Source organism: Mugil cephalus, chromosome 10 (genome assembly GCF_022458985.1).
Source record: "Mugil cephalus isolate CIBA_MC_2020 chromosome 10, CIBA_Mcephalus_1.1, whole genome shotgun sequence".
In the NCBI taxonomy this organism is placed as follows: domain Eukaryota; kingdom Metazoa; phylum Chordata; class Actinopteri; order Mugiliformes; family Mugilidae; genus Mugil; species Mugil cephalus.
Window position 1 is genome coordinate 13,290,586 of NC_061779.1, and position 20,108 is coordinate 13,310,693.

Sequence of the window (20,108 nt, forward strand, 5' to 3'; positions counted from 1 at the left end):
CTTCACTTTCCTTTTATTTTGCTCAAGTCTGCACCTGAGAGTATTTATGCGCGCGTGTTCCCAGTGTCTCTCCGTAACGCACCAAATCATGTGTTTATGCATGTGGCACCACCAAAGTATTATTATTGCGTGAGATATCTCTAGTAAGAGTGTTTTCCACAAACATTGTTTTGGTTGGCGCCGAAACAGTTATGCATGTGTAGACCAATCACTCAGGCAGGCGATCAGTAGGCATATCCTGGCATTGTCCTGCTGAGTACGTTTGATGGTGTCAGTCTGCAAGCACCAAGTTGAGGACGGGATATTATTCTGTCCTCAGCTTGGCATAACGTGGCAAGGGGAGTGGTCTTTAGCGAAACCCAGTGAGAGCTGGGTGGGGGTACATCCTTTGCTACATATAATAGAGCTTCCAGTGTTTTTGAAGGTCTGAGTGTGGAGTAAAGTGTTTCACCTTCTTCTCATTTTGAGCATCACATCATAATGCCCTTGATTTTATGATTTTGCATCACGTTTGCTTTTACTGGAGCCATGGAGGTAGGACTAACTGGAGTTTTTAACAACTTTTCCTTTTTTTTAGAGGGTATATTTCTAAACTAGAGGATGCTACTGCTACAGGTGACAACAATAATACCTTCATTCTGTGTGTGTTTCAGGTGAGCATGAGGAGATATTTCAAAGAAATCAGCATCTTCCTGCATCTGATAGGTGAGTGTAATATCGGGCACATATCTCACATAAGATTTCCTCCGATACTGTTCTATAGCTGTTTTCATATTGTTGCATTTTGTGTGTCCAGCCTGCGTGGCTGCAGCGACGGGGAGATGCAGTCTGTTCGGGCGACACCACGTCCACACATTCGATGGGGTTTTATATGAGTTTCCTGGAGACTGCAGCTACTTTCTGGCCGGAGACTGCAATCATCGCTCCTTCAGTCTGCTGGGTGAGTCACAGTCAGACAGTTTAATAAAGAAATAAAAACACACACACACACACACACACACAAAAAAAAAAAAATAGATTAGAATTCTAATATGAGGCATAATGCTTATCCTGTGTGGTGCAGAGCGTAGGCACTGAGATGTGTGTACTAAAACAACAATAAAACTTCAGTCTTTGTTTTTTCAATTTTGTAAAATTTTGCACATGCAGGTGACTTTGTCAATGGCAAAAGAGCTGGAGTCACTCTATTTCTCGGGGACGCCTTTGAGTTGCACCTGTCTGTAGACGGAATTCTCTCACAGGGAGAAAACAGGTAAAGTAATAGGATATTGAAGATCTCCTGCAAAAGACCTAGAGAAAAAGCTCTTGTGGTTTAGATACGTAGAACTGATGTCGTCTTGTTTGCAGGCTGTCTCTGCCCTACGCGTCGCACTCTGTGTTCGTGGGCTCAGAGCTGGGGTCCTACAAGCTCTGGAGTGAGGAGTTTGGCTTCACTGTCACCATTGATAACGCGGCCAACATCGCCTTGACACTGACCAAACACCACGCCAACCGCACATGTGGCCTCTGCGGCAACTTCAACGCTGTGTCAGCTGACGAATATACTGCTCAGGAAGGTATATGGGGAAATGGTCTGTGCGGTGGGATATGTGTGTGTGTTTAAGGTTAGGAGCCAGGGAGAGTTCATTATTATTGCTGGAATCAAGCAAAGGATTTGAGTCACCGGCATTCAGCCACAGGAAGAATAGCAACTGAGTACAGGAAAAGATAACACGGTACAAGAAAGCAAAACACTCAGGGGTGGTGGGATGAGATTAACGGGATATCTGTCAACCATGTGTGCTTCTGTTTTCAGGGTTCCTTACAGAGGACAGTTATGACTTTGCAAATTCGTGGGCTGTGAAGGGAGCTGATCAATCTTGTCGTCGCGTCTCCAATCCCTCCCAGTCCTGCAACAGCACAAAGCAGGCTTCATCGGTGAGAGGACAAACGATGCACACACACAAACACCTAGAAGGGTGTCATTTGGTAAGGACGTCCTTTCATGTGGTATGCAGACACAAGTGAGGAACGGCAAGATCTGAGCCATTGATTTTTAAGTGAATTTACTCTGCGGAAGCCAGCATTCCTTTCTTTTTGATGTCTACTCATTTGACTTTGAGTCATATTTTTATGAATTCAGCTGAAGCAGAAAGCTGATTGCTGAAACTGTGTGAAATGTATAGTGATCTTTACTTATAAACAGGATTAAAACAGGATTTGCCTTGCAAACACTAAATTTTGGTGGCGTTGATGGCTTTGGGATTAAGGCGGCATCACCTGTCATACATTATCCATTTCCTTCTCCCCCTCTATTTAAGACACTATCTAATAGAGATAGCATCGCAGTATTGATACGGTATATACTCAAAGTGCTCTTAGACTTAGACAGACTTTAATGATCCACAAGGGAAACTGCTTGGTCATAGTAGCTTAGCTTTGTTTCAAAAAGATGAGATTATAACGTATAAGAGAAGTTCTGTAACGTTCACTGTGGGAGTGGAGCTGAATCAGTCTGCTGGAGAATTCCCTTCGCTGCCCCTCTAATGTTTGGTGCAGTGGATGGGATAGATTGTCCACAATAGAGAGCAGCTTGTCCTGTGTCCTCCCGTCTCTCTACGAGACACTGAGACTCCCTACCGATCGCATGTCCTGCCTTTCGGATCAATTTGTTGATCCGACTGACGTCGTTTTTGCTGGTACTACTCCCCCCAACAAACCAGCAAAGTATGAGGCAAAGTGTGAGTGCTTCAGTGATGAAGAGAACTCTTTAAAAAATAAACAGCTGGTGCTGAGACAGATCTGACAGGTCTGGTTGCAGTTTTGTGACGTGTCTCATCTTTGTAGGTGGACTAATGTGGAATAAGCAGCTAGGGAACATTTTGCACCACAGAAACACCTGCAGGTGTGAAAACTGTACAAACTACACGTTAATGTGAATCTATTGGATGTCATCAGTTCTTCTCTTTCACTAACAGCAAAACACACAGCATGTTCTCTGTGTCTCTGTATAGGAGGAAATGCAGTATAGTTTATTCTTGATTGCATTGTGTCGCGTCTATAGATGGGCTCACAGCACGGCACAAAAGCAAAGACTTTGCTTTGTCTTGTACTCAGACTTATCAGAGCGTAGAGGGAGCTGAGTTGCTCATTCCTCAGTTATCTGCTAGTTCTAAACCTTGAAGCTCTGCAAGAATGTGAATTATTATTGAGGAACCTTCAGGATAACATGACCAGACATTCGTGTCCTTTGATCCAGTCAGCGTTGCATGATTGAAGAGCTGAGTATGTGTAAAACTTTTCCATTACAGTCCCCCATTTGAGTATTTCATGCTCACATAATTCACAGTTTTACGATGCAAATCACTTACCATTCAGTATATGAGACTACCTTTAGAAAAAAATAACTGGAGTAAAATTATACTGCCGCAGATAATCAGTGCCGTGAGTATACTGGAAATATCATTATCAAATTGTCTTTCAGTGAGCTGTGACAGTGGAGGTTATTTGATTATACAGAGCGATTATTATCAGTGTTAACGTTCTTGTAGACAGCTAGTAAGTAACCTCCTAACCTTTGAGCAATGAACATATGTAATAAACCCAGAAACAGAAAGAGGGGCAGGAAGAGGATCATACACTACAATTACAAGAAAGGCCTTCTCTCTATATTCAAAAACTTGTGTTGAAGTGTTACCTCCTCCAAAGCTTTGTTTTGCCTGTGTGTGTTTGTGTAGGTATTGTCCGGCTGCAGTGTGTTGGAGACCTCCAGCGTCTTCCTCCATTGCGCCCACCTTGTATCTCCCGATGCGTTCCTGTTGCTGTGCCAGAAGGAGGCTTGCCACTGTGACCAGAAGGGGGGCGGAGAAGACTGTTACTGTCCAGTCCTGTTGGAGTACGCTCGCACATGTCACGCTCACGGGATTCTTCTCCACGGCTGGCCGGAGGAAAGCCGGTGCTGTAAGTCTGTCAGCCTCTAAAAAAAGCAAACGGCATGTGACGTCCACTTCCTAAATATGTGTTTTTTGGGAACACAGTCCCTAAGTGTCCAATTGGGATGAGGTACAGTGAATGCACCAAGTCCTGCTCTACAACCTGCCACAGCCTCAACATCCAGGAGGTCTGCAAGGACGAGTGCATCGACGGCTGTACATGCCCCGGTAACTCCTCACTCGCTAGCCCTTATCTCTTTCCTGTTGTTTCCAGTAATAACACGGTGTGTTTGCGTGTTTCAGCTGGCAAAGTTTTGGACGGTAATCGCTGTGTGGAGGTATCTCAGTGTTCCTGCGCACACATGGGTCGCCATTTCCCACCAGGGTCCACCATTTCTCAGGACTGCAACACCTGGTGAGAGGGCAGGACATGCACAAAGAAATAAGCACATAAATGCAACACAATGTATCCTATTCTCAAATGCTTCTTTTACGCAGCGTGTGTCGTCACGGTTCCTGGGAATGTACCAACGAAGGCTGCCCTGGTAAGAGATACGCAGTCATCAGCTACACATTGCACTGTTGAAGAAGTGATTGGGGTTATTTTTATTTGATATCATATCTTTGGTGTCTGTGTGTAGGTGAGTGCTTGGTTGTTGGCCAGTCTCACTTCAAAACCTTTGATAACAAGTTCTTCACCTTCACCGGCCACTGTCAGTACCTGCTGGCGAAGGACTGCACATCTAACGACTTCTCTGTCATAATTGAGAACGTACAGGTAGTTCAAAAACAGATTAAGTAACGTGTTTTTCTCCTAGATAAATTGCACATGAAATTGCCCAGTACTTTGTCCGTCACTCTTGTGTGTCCAGCTGCGTGTAATTCATTGCGTTTTCGGTTGTGTTGTGTTGTGTTTCAGTGCGCGGATGATCAGGAGGCCGTGTGCACACGCTCAGTGACACTCAACCTGCCCTCGCTGGAGGACATGACGGTGAAGCTGAAGCACGGAGGACTTGTTTCTGTCAACAGCATGGACATCCAGACTCCGATGCATCATGGTATGCTGCTAAAGCAGATTTGAATGTATTACACTGTAAAGACGCATCTGCACAAACACAAAGTCACATCCAAAAGTCAACTTTCCTGTCTTTGTAAATTTCTTGAGGTAATTTGCGTGATTTCACGCAATATATTAACTTTAGCTGTTCTGCTGCCCATTTCTGCATTTTTACAGGCCGTCTGCATATCCAGAGATCTGTTCAGTCTTCTGTACATGTGAGGTTTGGCGATGACCTTCGTCTGGACTGGGATGGGCGAGGCCGCGTGCTCCTAAAGGTTCATTTCGCCTAGTTTGATAAAGATGTCGTTGGTTGTGATTCTAAGGTGAAAAATTTGAGTGTGTAACTGTGCTGAATTGTGTCTACCTCTCCAGCTCGGACCAAGGTGGGCAGGGCGGACCTGTGGTCTCTGTGGTAACTACAATGGCAACCAAGGCGACGACTTCTTGTCTGGTTCTGGACTCGTAGAGGCGGGTCCTCAGGCGTTCGGCCAGGCCTGGGCGATCAATGGGGAGTGTGAATCCACTCACAAGCATGAGAGTGACCCATGTGCAACTAACCCCAAAAGAGGTACAGACATAGACACGGGCACACAGTGTATCACCTGGGAACTGATTAAACGCTGACCTCTATTCTTCTGATGCTTTTCAGTGCGTTTTGCAGAAGAGGCGTGCGCCGTGATGATGTCAGCCGTGTTCAGCCCGTGCCACTTCCTGGTGAACCCGGGTCCGTTCCAGCGGTTCTGTCGTTTTGACGTGTGTGCGTGCGGGGACGGCGAGGTGTGCCTCTGCTCCGCTCTGTCTGCTTATGCAGCCGCCTGCGCTGCCAGAGGAGTGCTGCTCAACTGGAGGTCTCCTTCACTCTGTGGTAACTCTCGCACTTAATGCATTTTACGGCTGTTCGTTCATGCGCCAGTAAACATACAAACATTTCACTCCATTTTTAGACAGGACAATAATTGTGGCATGTGCAAATGTTTCGGCAACCAGCAAGCGCTCAGAAAATTGTCCTGTTGTATCAGTTAGACTCTATTTCAGTTGACTCTCTTAACAGGCTGCAGCACATTTGCATCCAGAATTTGTTCCCCCCACATGTTCAACGAGTCCTTTGCCATAGGCACATAGGCATACTGTGGCCTACTGTATTTCCATCAGCCATGCAGATAGATATGTAAATGTTCTTTGGTGATTGTAACCAAAGAGCCTGGTTATTATCAGGACTCTCCTCCACAGCACATTTTTTTTTCCAAAACAGCTCTGGCTTATCCAGATGTGACTTTGCAAAATTTAGATTCAAATCTTAGTCATTATGCAAGAGCAGTGTTTCTTTTTGATGACACTCCGTAGCTGTGCATGAGAACTGAGCGAACCACCACCCATGTGTCACCCAAACCGACCAGTAAGTCATGTGAGGTTTTTGCTTTCCTTTCAACTCAGCAGACCTATAATTTTATCTGGGAGATTTCTTGGTCTTTTAGATCTGAGTAATCATCAACCGATGGAGTCCTAATTTAGGCCTGACGAGTTGATGAAGTTGAACTTGCTCAGACTAATTACTGGTTGTTGTGTTTAAATACAATTATATTGCATATTAAGATAAAAATGCCTTAACCTTTTAAAACTGAACGAATCGCCTACTGTAATTACCGTAACTCACAGTAGTTTGCGCCACAGTATTCAAAGTGTGAACACTGGGAAGTTGTACTCTCAAGGGTATAATTAACTTCCTTCCTAACTACCAACAAATTCCTCCAAACAATTCTCTCCTGTCCATTGTCCATTGATGAGTTACGGTAATTCGAATACCGTAGGCCTTTTTTTTTTTTTTATGCACAGGTGGATGTTTATATCTTAAAAGGTTAACATGCGTAACTTAACTGATAGCTTGCCCCCTTTACACGTGCTGCTTTCAGAGCTGAAGTGCCCCGGTGACCAGGTGTACGAGGCGTGTGGGACTGCATGTGACCGGACATGCCGCGGCCTATCTGGGGCCGAGGGCGGCTGTGATGGGGAGAGGGTGTGTGAGGAGGGCTGCTTCTGTCCCCCTGGGAAGTACATGAGCGACTCCGGAGAATGTGTGACCGCTGACATGTGCACCTGCCTGCACGATGGACAGCTCTACCAGCCTAACGACGTCTATGCAGATCACAACAGCATTTGGTCAGTCACCTAAAACTGCATGTGCAGAAATGATCTTGAAAATAATTCTGTTGCATTTGATTTGATTTTAATTTTTTTATCGATCTTCTGGTCTTGTCTCTAGCTACTGCGAGAAGGGCGCCATGCATTGTAGCTCCAGTGAAATGTCGTCATTGCTGTCTGACCTCTTCTATGACGACGACGTGGCGCCATCCAGAGGTACAATAATAACTTTTTTGTTATCACCATGTCTTGAATCCTTAAACTCGTCGATTTCGGGATATGATCGCCAAAAACAAGCACTTGTGTTTTTGTGCACGCAGAGCGACGGTCGGCTCAGTGCCCTCCGCCACTTGTCCGTGGCGAGTGTGGTTCAGGAGAAAAGGGCCTGGAGTGTGCCAGAACCTGCCAGAATCTGGATCTCCCTTGTGTCAGTCTCACCTGCATCCCCGGCTGCCTCTGTCCACCTGGCACTGTGAGTGTGTGCACGTGTGTTTGTGTGTTGGTGTGTGTGTCAGTGAGTCGTAGAGAAAGCAGCAAAGACTTAAAGTAGAACATTCTGATTGATTAGAGGATCGATTTCAGGTACGTCACCGCAGAGACTGCATTAAACCGGAGCAGTGTCCCTGTTACCATAACAACAGGCCATATGCAGTGGGCCAGACCATCTCTGTGGACTGCAACACCTGGTAATGTAATATAACGGCGCGCCTATGTGTTTATGAAGACGGACTATCTGCTTGCTTGACGGGCTTTCTGTTGTGCAGCGTGTGCGAGAACAGGAAGTGGCACTGCACAGAGAAGGTGTGCGACGGCGTGTGTCGCACAGTTGGGGAGAGGCATTACATCACTTTTGATGGCTTCAAGTACTCCTTCCCCGGCCTCTGTCAATATGTCCTGGTCCAGGTAAGAGGTCCAAAAGGTGCCCCAGAGTGTGGTGTGCACGCATGAATTTATTTCCCTCTGGTTATCCTTTTCCAACTTGAGTAATTTTCTACGTTCACCGTTGTTATTAGGATATGTGTAACGGGGAGGAGGGTTCCTTCAGAGTGCTGGTGGAAAATGAGGCCTGTGGAATTGTGGGACATCGATGTGCAAAAGCTGTCAACATTTTCTACCAGGGTGGGTTAATCATACTGCAGGAGGGAGAGGTAAGTCACTCTCAAACACACATTCACACATATATTGTGTCATTCACAAAACGCACGGCACCAAAAGACACCAAGAATATAATCGCAGAGCTATTTTCAAATGCTCGTCATGTTAAATATGTAAGTGCACTTGTCTGTCGCATAATATCAGTATGTATTGCAATTTTGTAAAGCAGCAGACGTCATCACACATAATTAAAAGGTGCGCGTCTCCCTGTCTGACACGTTCATATTTTATATTCTTTTTACACAGGCAGTGTGAGAACTGACTTAATCTAGCCAGAACTGTGAAATCATCCCTCTGTCTCGCAGGTGAAAATGAAGAAGCCGGTGCCGCAGGGCTCACAGGTGGAGATTATCCGATCTGGTCAGTTTTACACTCTGCTGCTCGGGAAACACATTTCCCTCAGCTGGGACAAGGGAACTCGACTCTTGGTCCACATCTCACCTGCGTACAGGGTACTGATGCATTATAGTACTACTACGACACTCATTTTATTCACACTGCTTTGTATTAAACATGTCCCCTGGTGTTTCTTACTGTTGTTTTTTTTTTAGGGGCGAGTGTGCGGCCTGTGTGGGAACTTCGATGGGAACGTCAACAATGATATGATTAGCAGTAACAACCAGCTGGAGGTGGACTCTTCACACTTCGGGAACTCCTGGAAGGTCGTTCCCAGCTGTGCTGATGTAAAACAGGTAAAGTCTAGTCTTAGATTACAGGGTCTGTTTGCTCAAATTACTGCCTAATGTTTTCTCCGAGTTTCCTTTAAAACTGCTTTCTGCCGATGAAGTGGCAGTTTGTTTTTATCGACAAATTTCAGATTGTACTTCAGAAACGCACATTAGAGATTCACTGAAACCAAAGCACAATAAAATTTAGTGCAGCATAAAAAAACATCTTTACACATTTTTTTTATGCTGCAATTCTAGTTAGTTTTAATTTAATATTTCAAATAAACCTTAAAATATAATTAGAAGCATCGATTGCATTGTTGCTCTAAAACCCCTTGGCACTAGTAGTGGAAAAGATATTCTACAGTACATTAACAAAGAGATTAAACTGTAACAACAATTTGTGTTTCTGCTTCAATACATAGATACCTGGACCCTGCAGCGACAACATTGTCAGGCTGGTAACGGTGGAGCAGTCGTGCCGTGTGATCACTGGTCCCCTCTTCAAAGAATGCAACGTCCAGGTGAGCGTGGTGACAGGCGCTCTGCACGTCTCAAGGCACTCCACACACTCACTTCTCCCTGCGCCGTCTCCCGTGTGTCTTTAGGTGGATGCAGAGCCGTATGTAGATATGTGCGTGGAGGCGGCCTGCTCGTGCCCGTCAGTCGGCGACTGCGCATGTTTCTGTGATGTCATCGCGGCCTACGCGCAGGCTTGCTCAGAGAGGGGCGTATCTGTCAGCTGGAGATCCAACGATCTTTGCCGTGAGTGTGAAAAATTCCTCTGACTGTTACGAAAATAGGTTGTGGCAAGCTCAACGGTATCTTGGAAGCTGTCAAAATCAAGTGGCAAGTTAAAAGAGCACAAATGCAGCAGTGTTATCGCTCCTTTTGCTGTACTTCATGGTTTTATTTTGCCATACCATACGTTCTGAATGTTCAAGATCTTAGTTCTAGCATTAGGTTCTTTTTTCTCATTCAAATGAACTTTTCATCTGATATCAGAGTTCTGTAAAACATGTGTAGTGGGGTGGAAATTACTGTGATAAGATAATTAATTAACATGTTCTCAAATGCAGGCTACAAGTTTGTCCCAGTGTCAATAATATTACTTTAACTTTCACTCACTAACTTTGCTTCCTTAGCCATGAGCTGCGAGGAGCTGAACCCTAAGATTCCAGGTGTGGGGGAGGAGTTATGCCAGTGGAGGTACAACACCTGCGGCCCTGCTTGTCCAATAACATGCCAGCACCCAGATCCGCTCCACTGTTCGCTGTCATGTGTGGAAGGCTGCCATGCCTACTGCCCCCCAGGTGCCAAGAAATTCTAACCAGCCAATGCAGTATCTACTTTACACACAGCATAGATATGATTGGATAGATTCATTTACAAATATTCAAAAGGTTGGGGTCCGTTTAACTTTAGCCTTTATCTTTTCAGGCCAAATACTGGACGAGGTGGCCATGCGGTGTGTAGATCCCTCTCAGTGTCATCTGTGTATCCATGAGGGTCAGAGAATCTCCCATGGCAACAAGGTCATCCTGAACCACGATGACCCTGACCACTGCAAGATATGGTGAGGCCGCCTCAAAACATTCACATATTTGAGATTTTACCTGAATGCTTTGCAGTTTAATTTTAATAAAAATCTGTCTCTTCTGAAGTCATTGCTACAACAACTCCCTGAGCTGTGAAGCTTGCACCTCCCTCACCGTGTTCACCACTCCCACACCAGAGCCTTCCTATGCCTCCTTCACCACCCTGCCCTTCTCCACCTTGATGCCGGAGGGCACGTGTGACCGTGCCATGGATTTGGCTTTCTTGCTCGATGGTTCAGACACCCTGAGCGAAGAAGAATTTCTAGCAACCAAAGAGTTCATACTGGGAGTGGTTGAACGTTTCCGAATGGGCTCGGCTCACACTCGGGCCACAGTGCTGCTTTACCACTCTGGTGTCAAAACATATGATCTGCAGGTACCCAACGCAATGCTTGGCTAAGAAATATATGAGCTTTTCACTCAAGGTCTTCACCTCTTCGCTTGATGTTCTTGTTTCTCTCACTACTTTAGGTTCAGAAGTGGCTGTTTAAGAAGACTGTCCGGGAACTTCACTACACAGGAGGAGATGCGGCTTTCTTGGATGAGGCTGTAAAATATCTGGCTATCAACATCTATGACAAGAATAAGCGCGAGAACGCCGGCCGCATTGCCATCATCTTGACCGCCAGTGCCAACCCTCGGGCGGTCCGCTCCATTGTCAAGATGCTTCGTAAGAAAGCCATCACCACGCTGACAGTGGCACTGGGTCCTGAGGTTGACATGGGCCAAATCAATGACATCACCAAGGCCAACCCAGACAACAGGGCCTATGTGCTGAGCAGCACAGCCGAGCTGTCTGATCGTCTGTTGGAGCTAACAGATTACCTCTGCACCTTGGGAATGGAGCCTGAGGTGGCGAAACCTTCGACACCAAAGTCCACACCGAGTAAAACCACCATGACCACCACTACCCCATCCCCTCGTCTCCAGCCAAGCCCCACGCAACATCTCCCCAAAACTCCCGCAACAACCGCTGCCTCTGGCCTGTCTCCCACCACCACATCGCCGCCCTCCGTGTCCCCAGCCAAAGATGTGACGTTCATCCTGGAAGGCTCTGACTCCGTCGGCGAGGTAAACTTTAACAAGACGCTTGTCTTCCTGGAGGAAGTTATCTCAGAGCTGACAGAGGAGGAGGAGCACATTCGCATCACCGTGATTCAGTACTCAGTGACGGTCACCGTGGAGATCAGTAAGTGGGAACTGAGACGGCAGAGAACGCAACTGCTGCAGCGGCTGAGAGAGATTCGCTGGAGAGGTGGAAGTCAGACGAACACACACACCGCCGTCACTACGACTGTTCAAGAACTGGCAACGGTCCGGCCTTCGCAGGGTCCCACCCCTCCTCAGCTGGTCTTCCTCGTGACAGAGAACCCTCCTACTGACACAGTGACGCGTCCACCAACTACAAGCACGCAAACGCACGTGTACCCCATAGGCGTTGGACCAAAGGTACATGACGTTGACTTGCTGCCATTCAGCGCCCCTCAACGCCCGCTGATGGTGGATGACTACAACCATTTGAAGACCCTGGTGCACCAAGTAGTCAATATCACACGTACCACAGTCAGGCCCCGCTTACCTACACTACCACCCCTAGTCCTCCCAACGCACTCCAGCCTGCCGTCCTCAGGTAACAACCAACCCTTTCATATTCGTTAGTCAGTACACAATGAAAACTTAGCCTGTTCTGACGTTTAAACCTGTCTTTGCACAGTGCCATGTGATAAGCCGATGGATGTGCTGTTCTTGCTGAAGGCTGGAGAGCAGTTTACGGACATGAAGGCGTTTGTCAAAGCTTTCATTAGCAAGTCTGACATAGGTAGGTGTGACCCAGACCCTCAATACACTTCCTGGAAATAATATGCACTGCTTTTGACTGATTTTTAACTTTCTACCCTCGCATCACATGTTGACATGTCGTTTGGGGGACAGAAAATATGATGGTTTCATAAAGTCTTTGCCTTTAAGGTCAATATGTTTCTATTATTACAGTACATATAACATGTAAGAACAATGTCCTTGTGTTGAACAGCAATTTGGAAAATTACTGTGTGCTCACCCAGTGTCTACTAGTTATTTATAGTCCCAACCATAATTATTTGGACAACTACACACAGCTTCTTGGGTCTTCAGGCTCTGTGCTTAAGCATATTTCTGAGTAGGTTTACATTAGGTTTACAGTAGTAAAAATACTGAACATGAGATGCAGTCCTTATATCAGATTCCAAGTGTTGTAAACTAATTAGCCTATAAAATGTTTCTTGGTAAGTCAGTTGTGTGTTGTTGTTGTTGTTTTTAAATGGCCTCATACCTAGAAGATCTTGCATGTGGTCAGAGTTCATATTTACACTGAGGTGGAGTCTTAGGTCAGTCTGAGGTGTAAAGACACTGTGGTATATTTGAAAAGAAAAAAAGTAAAAGTTTTTTCTTATACAATATATTAAATACAAAGATTTGTTCTGACTTCACATATTTCTGTCTTTTCTGACTTTGAACTCTGGGAATTATGTGTATTAAATGATACTGCATAGACCATTCAGTTATTACATCCAAACCATATATATGTCCAAAGGACACATGCTACTGCACTACTTAATTCTGTTTTTATACGTGCAGGGCCGAATGCGACTCAAGTGAGCGTGGTTCAGTATGGAGAAACCAACACAGCAGAATTCACATGGAAAGATGGACAGACCAAATCAGCACTCATGGAGAAGCTGGAGAACATCCAAAGCAGGGCCCCTGCAGCCCCAGCACTAGGTAGTAGATACACAAATTTACAGTCACACACATTAAAGCTTATGCACGGTCACATGTGGTCACTCCTCCATGTCTTCAGGGTCTGCGCTGAGATTTGCTGTGCAGACGTCCATCTCGCCAGTCAGCGGCGGGAGGTTTGGTGTGGCCAAGGCTGTGGTGATGCTCGTGACCGACAAGTCTACAGATGATATCAAAGAAGGATCGACTGAGGCACTGGCAGCGGGTAACTAAGCCACCGATAAAATAAGTGATTTTGAATAAGTTCAAAAATAAATCGTTGTGTCTCCATCCTTCTTCTTTCATTATCCTTGATGTTGAGTTGATTCACTGATGAGAGTATCCTCCTTCAGGTGTGTCAGTGTTTCCCATCGGGGTGGGACCAGGCTATGACACGGCCGAGCTTGGCGTTCTCGGTCGTCACGGCAAACAGGACAATAGTCTGCACCTGAACAGCATGGATCAGTTACGGATGTTGCTGACTCTGGACCATAGTTACACTGAGAGAATTTGCAGAGGTGGGGATAGAGACACACACACAGAGTTTCCTGGCAGAAATAATCCTGCTCCTCTTTGTACTTCATGATGATAAATTAAGATGGTGTTGGGAATGTGACATGCTTTGTTTTCCAGCTGGTCCACCTGGTGTGTGTGTTGATGATAGCGGTAACGAGAGAAAGGTGAGCAAAATCTGTGACGGCAACTGTTTACGAGCAGTTAAAAGAAGTACGTGTATTGAATCTCTTTGTCCCTGTGCTTTAGCCGGGTGAGTCATGGCTGCTGGAGGACGGCTGCCACTCTCTGCTGTGCCACCCTAGTGGGGCAGTGACGGTACAGAATCACAAAGTCAGCTGTGACAGACTGGAGCCGCCAGCCTGCAGGAACAACATGTCACCTGTCAAAGTCCAGGAGACCTGTGGCTGCCACTGGGAGTGCCCTTGTATGTACATCAAAACGATAAGATAGCTTCTGTAGTTTCTAGTTTTAGATCGAACCCATCTATATAAAGTGCACATTCTCTAACAATGAATCCTGGCAGCCAGCATGCCAATCTATTTATACTGACTATTAATGGATCGCATGCTTTTGGCTCCTCTACAAACACTCTGTTACTTCTGCCTGGTGTGTATTGACAGGCATGTGCTTGGGCAGCTCCACCAATCACGTGGTGAGGTTTGACGGCTTGGCACTCAGGCTGGACGGGGAGGGATTGTGCTCCTACACACTTCTCACTGTCAGCAAAGGCATCAGTGAAGGGTCAGTGGTCAAACTCCACAGCGGGCCGTGTCAGGGTTCAGCGAATTACAACCAGGTCTGCATGAAAGCCATGGAAGTGATCCATGGGTCGCATAGGCTGCTGCTGAAGGATGACATGACGGTAAGCGGTTTGCTGTTGGCTACGATGCCTGCACTGACACAGAAATTGAATAATAAATGTCAGCTATTAGAGGCTTGTTCATCCCCTCTGTGTGTGTGTGTGTGTGGTTTTGAGCAGGCATTGATTGATCGGGAAGAGCTCGCGCTGCCTTGGCGGTACGCTGGCCTGGAGCTGGTGCGGTATGGAGGAGTGATGCTGCAGCTGAAATCAAATCACGGCTACGTGCTGACTTTCACTCCACAAAGCAATGAGTTTACCATCACATTACTGAGCTCCACCACCACCGGTCTTACTGCTGGACTTTGCGGTAACATGAATATAGACCTGTGAAATAAGTGCAAAAAGCGTTCACTCATCTTTGCCTTTTTGTATGTTTGCCTCCTCTTCTTACTTCTGTTCCCCATGTCTGTCTTTCAGGTGCCTGTGGCGAGGACAAGGTTAATGTCCTCTCTTTGCGTGACGGCAGCTCGACCACCGACCAGCCGGCCTTCATCTCAGACTGGACTGTGGCTGCAGACGGTGGCGTGTGCCTACCTAAACGGAAGGCGGTGTGTGTGTCTGGAGCAGCGATGGGATGTCAGGCCCTACGCTCTGAAGTGTTTGAACCATGCCACGCATACATTCCCGTCCAGGTTTTCCTCAACAAGTGTGAGGAGCAGACATGTGAGGAGTCAGATGTGTGCGAGCTAATTTCAGCCTACGCACGCCTCTGCAGACAAAGAGGTGTGTGCGTGGACTGGAGGAGCCCCCACCTTTGCCGTAAGTCTGTTCCTGTTGCGCACGTTCGTTCATCTTTCAACCAAGGAGACACCTGAGCTGACATCTAAACTTATACCCCCCTCTGTGTTTGTAGCATTACAGTGCCCGAGTTCAATGGAGTATGATGCATGTCGGACAGGGTGTGTAGATGACTGTGGGAGCATACAGGCGTTGCCAGGCGACTGGTCGGTTGCTAGGGGTAACGAGTCATCCTGTATGGACACACCTACTGAAGGCTGTTTCTGTACTGGAGGGACGATTTTGCATCACGGACAGTGTGTATCGCCAGAAGCATGTGGGCAGTGTGTCGACAATCATGGACACAAATATGCGGTGAGACACAAATAAAAAAAAATGTCTTAAGTCTTAATTAACACTTGCTTTTAGAATATGGGGCAACCGCTGAAGTATTCTGAAATAATGTGTGCTTTGTCTGCCCTCTAGTGTTTGTTTTTCAATATAACATAAAAGGGAAAATGGTTGCTTTTCCTTTGTTTTTACAGTACATGCAGAGTTGGGTACCAGATGAGAACCCATGTGCCATTTGCATGTGTTTGGATCAACAACGCATCAACTGCACTGCTCGGCCCTGCAATGATGTCAAAGGTCAGCAACCCTTCGTTTGCTATTTGCAACTTTTTTTTTTTTTTAGGTTTTGCACAGCCGGACAAATATTGCTAGCTCTATAATTCAAATTGTGTTTGTAGCTCCAGTGTGCGGACCCTGTGAGATCCTGAGGGAGAAAAGAGAATCCAAGTGCTGTCCTGAGTATGAATGTGGTATGTAAAAATCTGAAAATTTATTGTATATGTAGCCTGTATGAATGTAAATTAAAATGATAAAAATTAATTTATAAATATCTGTGATATTGAATAATGTGGTCATTCTTCATGAATCTCTCCTTATGAATTAGCCATTGAGAGGAAAAAACTAAACTAGTAACGTTACAAATTATTGAATAATTACCTTAAGAAGTAATTTTAAATCACGGGGTACAAAAAGGTTAATAGTCACAAAGTTGTGAGAAACTAGTTGGTAACTCCTAAAATACGTATATTGTAATTAAAATGTTGTTGTTTCTTTCTGTCACTCAAACCTAGTAAACATTGCACATTGTGTCATTAATAGATTATCTCCCACCTGGAAACCGAGCAACTAATCATTATTTGCTACTTATTATTATAAATAAAAACCAATAATCCTGGATTCATTTAGGAGGAACTATTTAGCAAGTTATCACAGACCAGTTTCTCAGCAACGAGACACCAATCAGAAGTGAAACTCACTCTATACCCCATTGTAACGTTTTACCAGGTGCACATGTCGCCCACCTGCAACATATGGACTCACTCTTTGACTTTTTCAGTGTGTGATCTGGTGAAGTGTGACCTGCCTGAGGTGCCCCGCTGTGACGACGGCCAAACCGCAGTCCTGAAAAACCCCGGGGAATGTCAGCCCGTGCACGAGTGTGGTAAGCTGTTAACGCATTCTCTGTGATGTTCGAGCTCCGCTTTGCTCTGGAGCGCACGCAGACATGAAACGGAGGAACGCATACGTGTGATCTCGTTGACTTAGCTCGCTTCGTCTCTACCCCGACTCAGTATGCAAGAAGGACGAGTGCCCTCTTGAAGCTCCCCCCGTGTGCCCACCTCATCGCCGGCTGTCAGTCAAAAACACAAAGTGTTGTGATGTGTTTGAATGTGCATGCACCTGCCAGAACTCCACCCACACCTGCCCCACTGGGTTCATAACATCCTCCTCTACCAACGACTGTGGCTGCACAGAAATCAGCTGCCTGCCAGACAAGGTGAGAGGGTGTTCGGATCCTACTCTGAATGCAGCACTAGCATGTTTGTGCTGTTGCATCATTATCCTGGTGTGTCTCCAGGTGTGTGTGGTTGGTGGCATGGTTCACCCAGTGGGGAGTGAGTGGGAGGAAGGGTGCAACAAGTGCAGCTGCACACAGCTACTGGACAAAGACACATCGCTGCACATTGCTCAGTGTAAACTGATCCTTTGTGATAAGACCTGCCCTCTGGTAAGATTCACACGCACAAACACACACGAACGTGCACATTTGCGTTGCAGAAATATAATAATTAAATATTTATATATTCATTACATATGGCAGGGTTCAACATACACTCTGTTGAAAGGAGAGTGCTGCGGGAAGTGTGTACCAACCAGCTGTGTGGAGAAAGAGGGAGAGATGCGAGGCGACACGCTCATTGGAGCAAGCCTCAGACTCGTACGTGCAGAGAGAAATCAAACATTCCCGAAAGCGTGTGTGTATGTCATTTATGTTGTCTTCACTTGTGCTTATTTGTTTCTCCTTTTTCTGTGTCTGTTTTTAGGTTGGGGAGGTGTGGCACTCTCCATATGATAAATGTGTCTTACATCAGTGTGTGAAAGTAGGAGACGGGGTGTACGTTTCTTCAACCAATGTCAGTTGCTCTGCTATGGACACACCATCCTGCCCGTTGGGAACAGAGTTACAATGCAGCACCCAGGATTGCTGCCCGAGCTGCCGTTGTGGTAAACACCGAAATATATATATATATATATACACACACCATATATGAGCAGAAAACATTTAGCATAAGAGTTTAAATGAGATGCATGGAAGAATAGCCTGTATAACAAGTTGCAGTTGCAGTATCTGTCCAGCAGGTGGTTCTGTCACATTACGAGTTATCTCACACAAAGTGGATTTGAACTAATAAAGTAATTTGTGCTTTTTCCCTCTGCAGCCCCTATGGATGTGTGTGTTCTCAATCACACTGTGATAGCAGTAAGTCATTCTCAAAAGTAATACTTGCTTTGTTACAAGAAATTCTGCCTGGGTTCCTTCTAAATGCAGCGTGTGTGTGTGTTCGTACAGGCAGGGGAGAGGATGATGGTGGACGTGTGCACACACTGTGAGTGTATGGTGGAGGACGGCCCTGTGAGGAGATACAAACTGTCCTGCCAGAAAACCAGCTGTCCCGCTTGCCCTATGGTGACTATCATCCTACCACTGTTTTCTATTAACTCCATTATCATTCAGCATATCCATCATAGCTAATTAATAATAAATGATAATGAATATGTTCGAAAAGCCATCATTTCCTTCAAACACTCCCTAATCCTTAACCACATTCCCTCTCTACTCATCATTAAACTTTGGCCACATCGTCTTTCCATGGCTCACTCTAGTCACAGAGGTAAATAATGAATTATATACTTTTTTTTTTTTTGTAGGGTAATGTCTTCCTCAGTGAGCTAACTATAACCATACTGCTTTCAGGGATACACTCTGGAGAAGGAAGAAGGTAGCTGCTGTGGTCGCTGTGTTCCCAGTGCCTGCTTCATGCAAAAACCCGATGGACGAGTCATTAGTCTGCAAGTAGGTGCTCTGCAGAAAAGAGGCTGCCCTGCTCATGAATCCCGTCACACACACAGAATATAGACACGCCGATATAGACAGATAGAAAGAAATACTATATTATGCTATGCTATGCTATGCTATAATGAATGTGTGTGTGCGTCATCTTCCCTCCAGGTCAACACAACCAGCGAGGATGGTTGCAACTTTTACACCTGTGCTGTAAACAGTAAAGGAGATCTTGTCCTGCAGACCAAAGTCACAACCTGCCCTCCTTTTAATCGCCAAACGTGCCTGGAGCAGGGAGTACGACTTCCAACTACCTCATGCCATCTCCAACACCTTCTCTCCTCTATCTGCCACTAATTGAGACTCAGAAAACTTTATTTGTTCCCGGGAAGCTGGGGCAATTTAAGGCACAGTCGAGCAGCATGACGTGCAAGTTCAAGACACTTTTAAATAATTTGTATGAACACTTTTTCTCCCGGTGCGTTTGTTTTGCAGGGGAAAGTCAGCCGTATAGGATCAACCTGCTGTGAGATGTGTAAGTAAAGCTGTGCGGGACTGCTGCGCCGTCTTTGAAAATCACTTTGGGTTTAATGAGAGTGTGCTTGTGTGAAGGTACGGAGCCAGAGTGTCGGAGGACTGTGGGAACGCTCGACTACATCAAAGTGGATGATTGCCAGTCAGAGCAACAGATAGAACTGCACTACTGTGAGGTACGGGGAGACGCGCACATTTAAAAATGATTCATGTGTTCTCCCCCTTTGGATTTGCAGACAAAGTTCAGTGTATTCATGACATTAACCCTCCATGTTCCACTCTTTCTATCTCTCTGTCTGTCTGTCTGTCTGTCTGTCTGTCTGTCAGGGTAAATGTCGCAGTAAGTCCATGTACTCCCTGCAGAGGGCTGCAGTGGAACAGGAGTGCGTGTGCTGTGCTGCCGTGGAGACGGAGCCTCTCAGTGTTCCTGTCCTGTGTGCGAACGGCACTCATAGCCACCACACTGTCCTGTCTGTCACTGTATGCGACTGTCTGTCCAAACACTGCACCTAGAAAGAAGGAGCGAGAGAGAGAGAAAGAGAAAAAGAGAGTTAATTTTGATACACGTTGAGGCTTTTTTTTTTGTATCCAAGCAAAATGTACCCACTCAAAAAATAACTACACAAATAACAATAAAACAAACTCACCGGTTTCTGTAAGCATCACCTTTTTGTGTTTTGTTGTAATCTCAATGATATTGCGTTTCATCGGCATTCTGACACCAGCTTCGACAAAACAAAGTCCACATTTGAACAGACGATTGCATTTTCATCAAG

General features: G+C 45.8%; 1 protein-coding gene across 2 annotated transcripts; it reads left to right on the forward strand.

Annotated features, from left to right (window-relative positions):
• The first annotated feature begins 337 nt into the window (after nt 1-337).
• Nucleotides 338-19,997, forward strand: vwf (von Willebrand factor). 2 transcript variants are annotated; one of them, XR_007113555.1, is made up of 53 exons: nt 338-534; nt 654-705; nt 797-940; nt 1,150-1,252; nt 1,348-1,556; nt 1,796-1,917; nt 3,717-3,939; nt 4,017-4,139; nt 4,215-4,326; nt 4,410-4,456; nt 4,553-4,689; nt 4,831-4,969; nt 5,146-5,246; nt 5,344-5,539; nt 5,621-5,836; nt 6,882-7,128; nt 7,232-7,326; nt 7,431-7,582; nt 7,693-7,796; nt 7,875-8,013; nt 8,124-8,258; nt 8,571-8,717; nt 8,817-8,957; nt 9,359-9,457; nt 9,542-9,698; nt 10,079-10,246; nt 10,374-10,509; nt 10,598-10,907; nt 11,003-12,161; nt 12,246-12,350; nt 13,148-13,291; nt 13,371-13,514; nt 13,642-13,806; nt 13,922-13,968; nt 14,051-14,228; nt 14,425-14,666; nt 14,784-14,973; nt 15,084-15,425; nt 15,520-15,758; nt 15,929-16,031; nt 16,133-16,204; nt 16,792-16,896; nt 17,027-17,232; nt 17,314-17,463; nt 17,557-17,673; nt 17,780-17,960; nt 18,176-18,216; nt 18,307-18,423; nt 18,621-18,628; nt 18,712-18,810; nt 18,967-19,095; nt 19,294-19,333; nt 19,411-19,508. XR_007113555.1 is itself a non-coding variant. In XM_047596802.1 (53 exons), the coding sequence occupies exons 1-53, from the start codon at nt 529-531 to the stop codon at nt 19,843-19,845; spliced, it is 8,559 nt and encodes a 2,852-aa protein (XP_047452758.1). In that variant the 5' UTR covers nt 397-528; the 3' UTR covers nt 19,846-19,997. The 2 variants fall into 2 exon arrangements, 1 of the variants encoding a protein (XP_047452758.1); XM_047596802.1 differs by lacking the exon at nt 18,621-18,628 and adding an exon at nt 19,660-19,997 and having other exon boundaries at nt 397-534.
• Nucleotides 19,998-20,108: the final 111 nt, after the last annotated feature.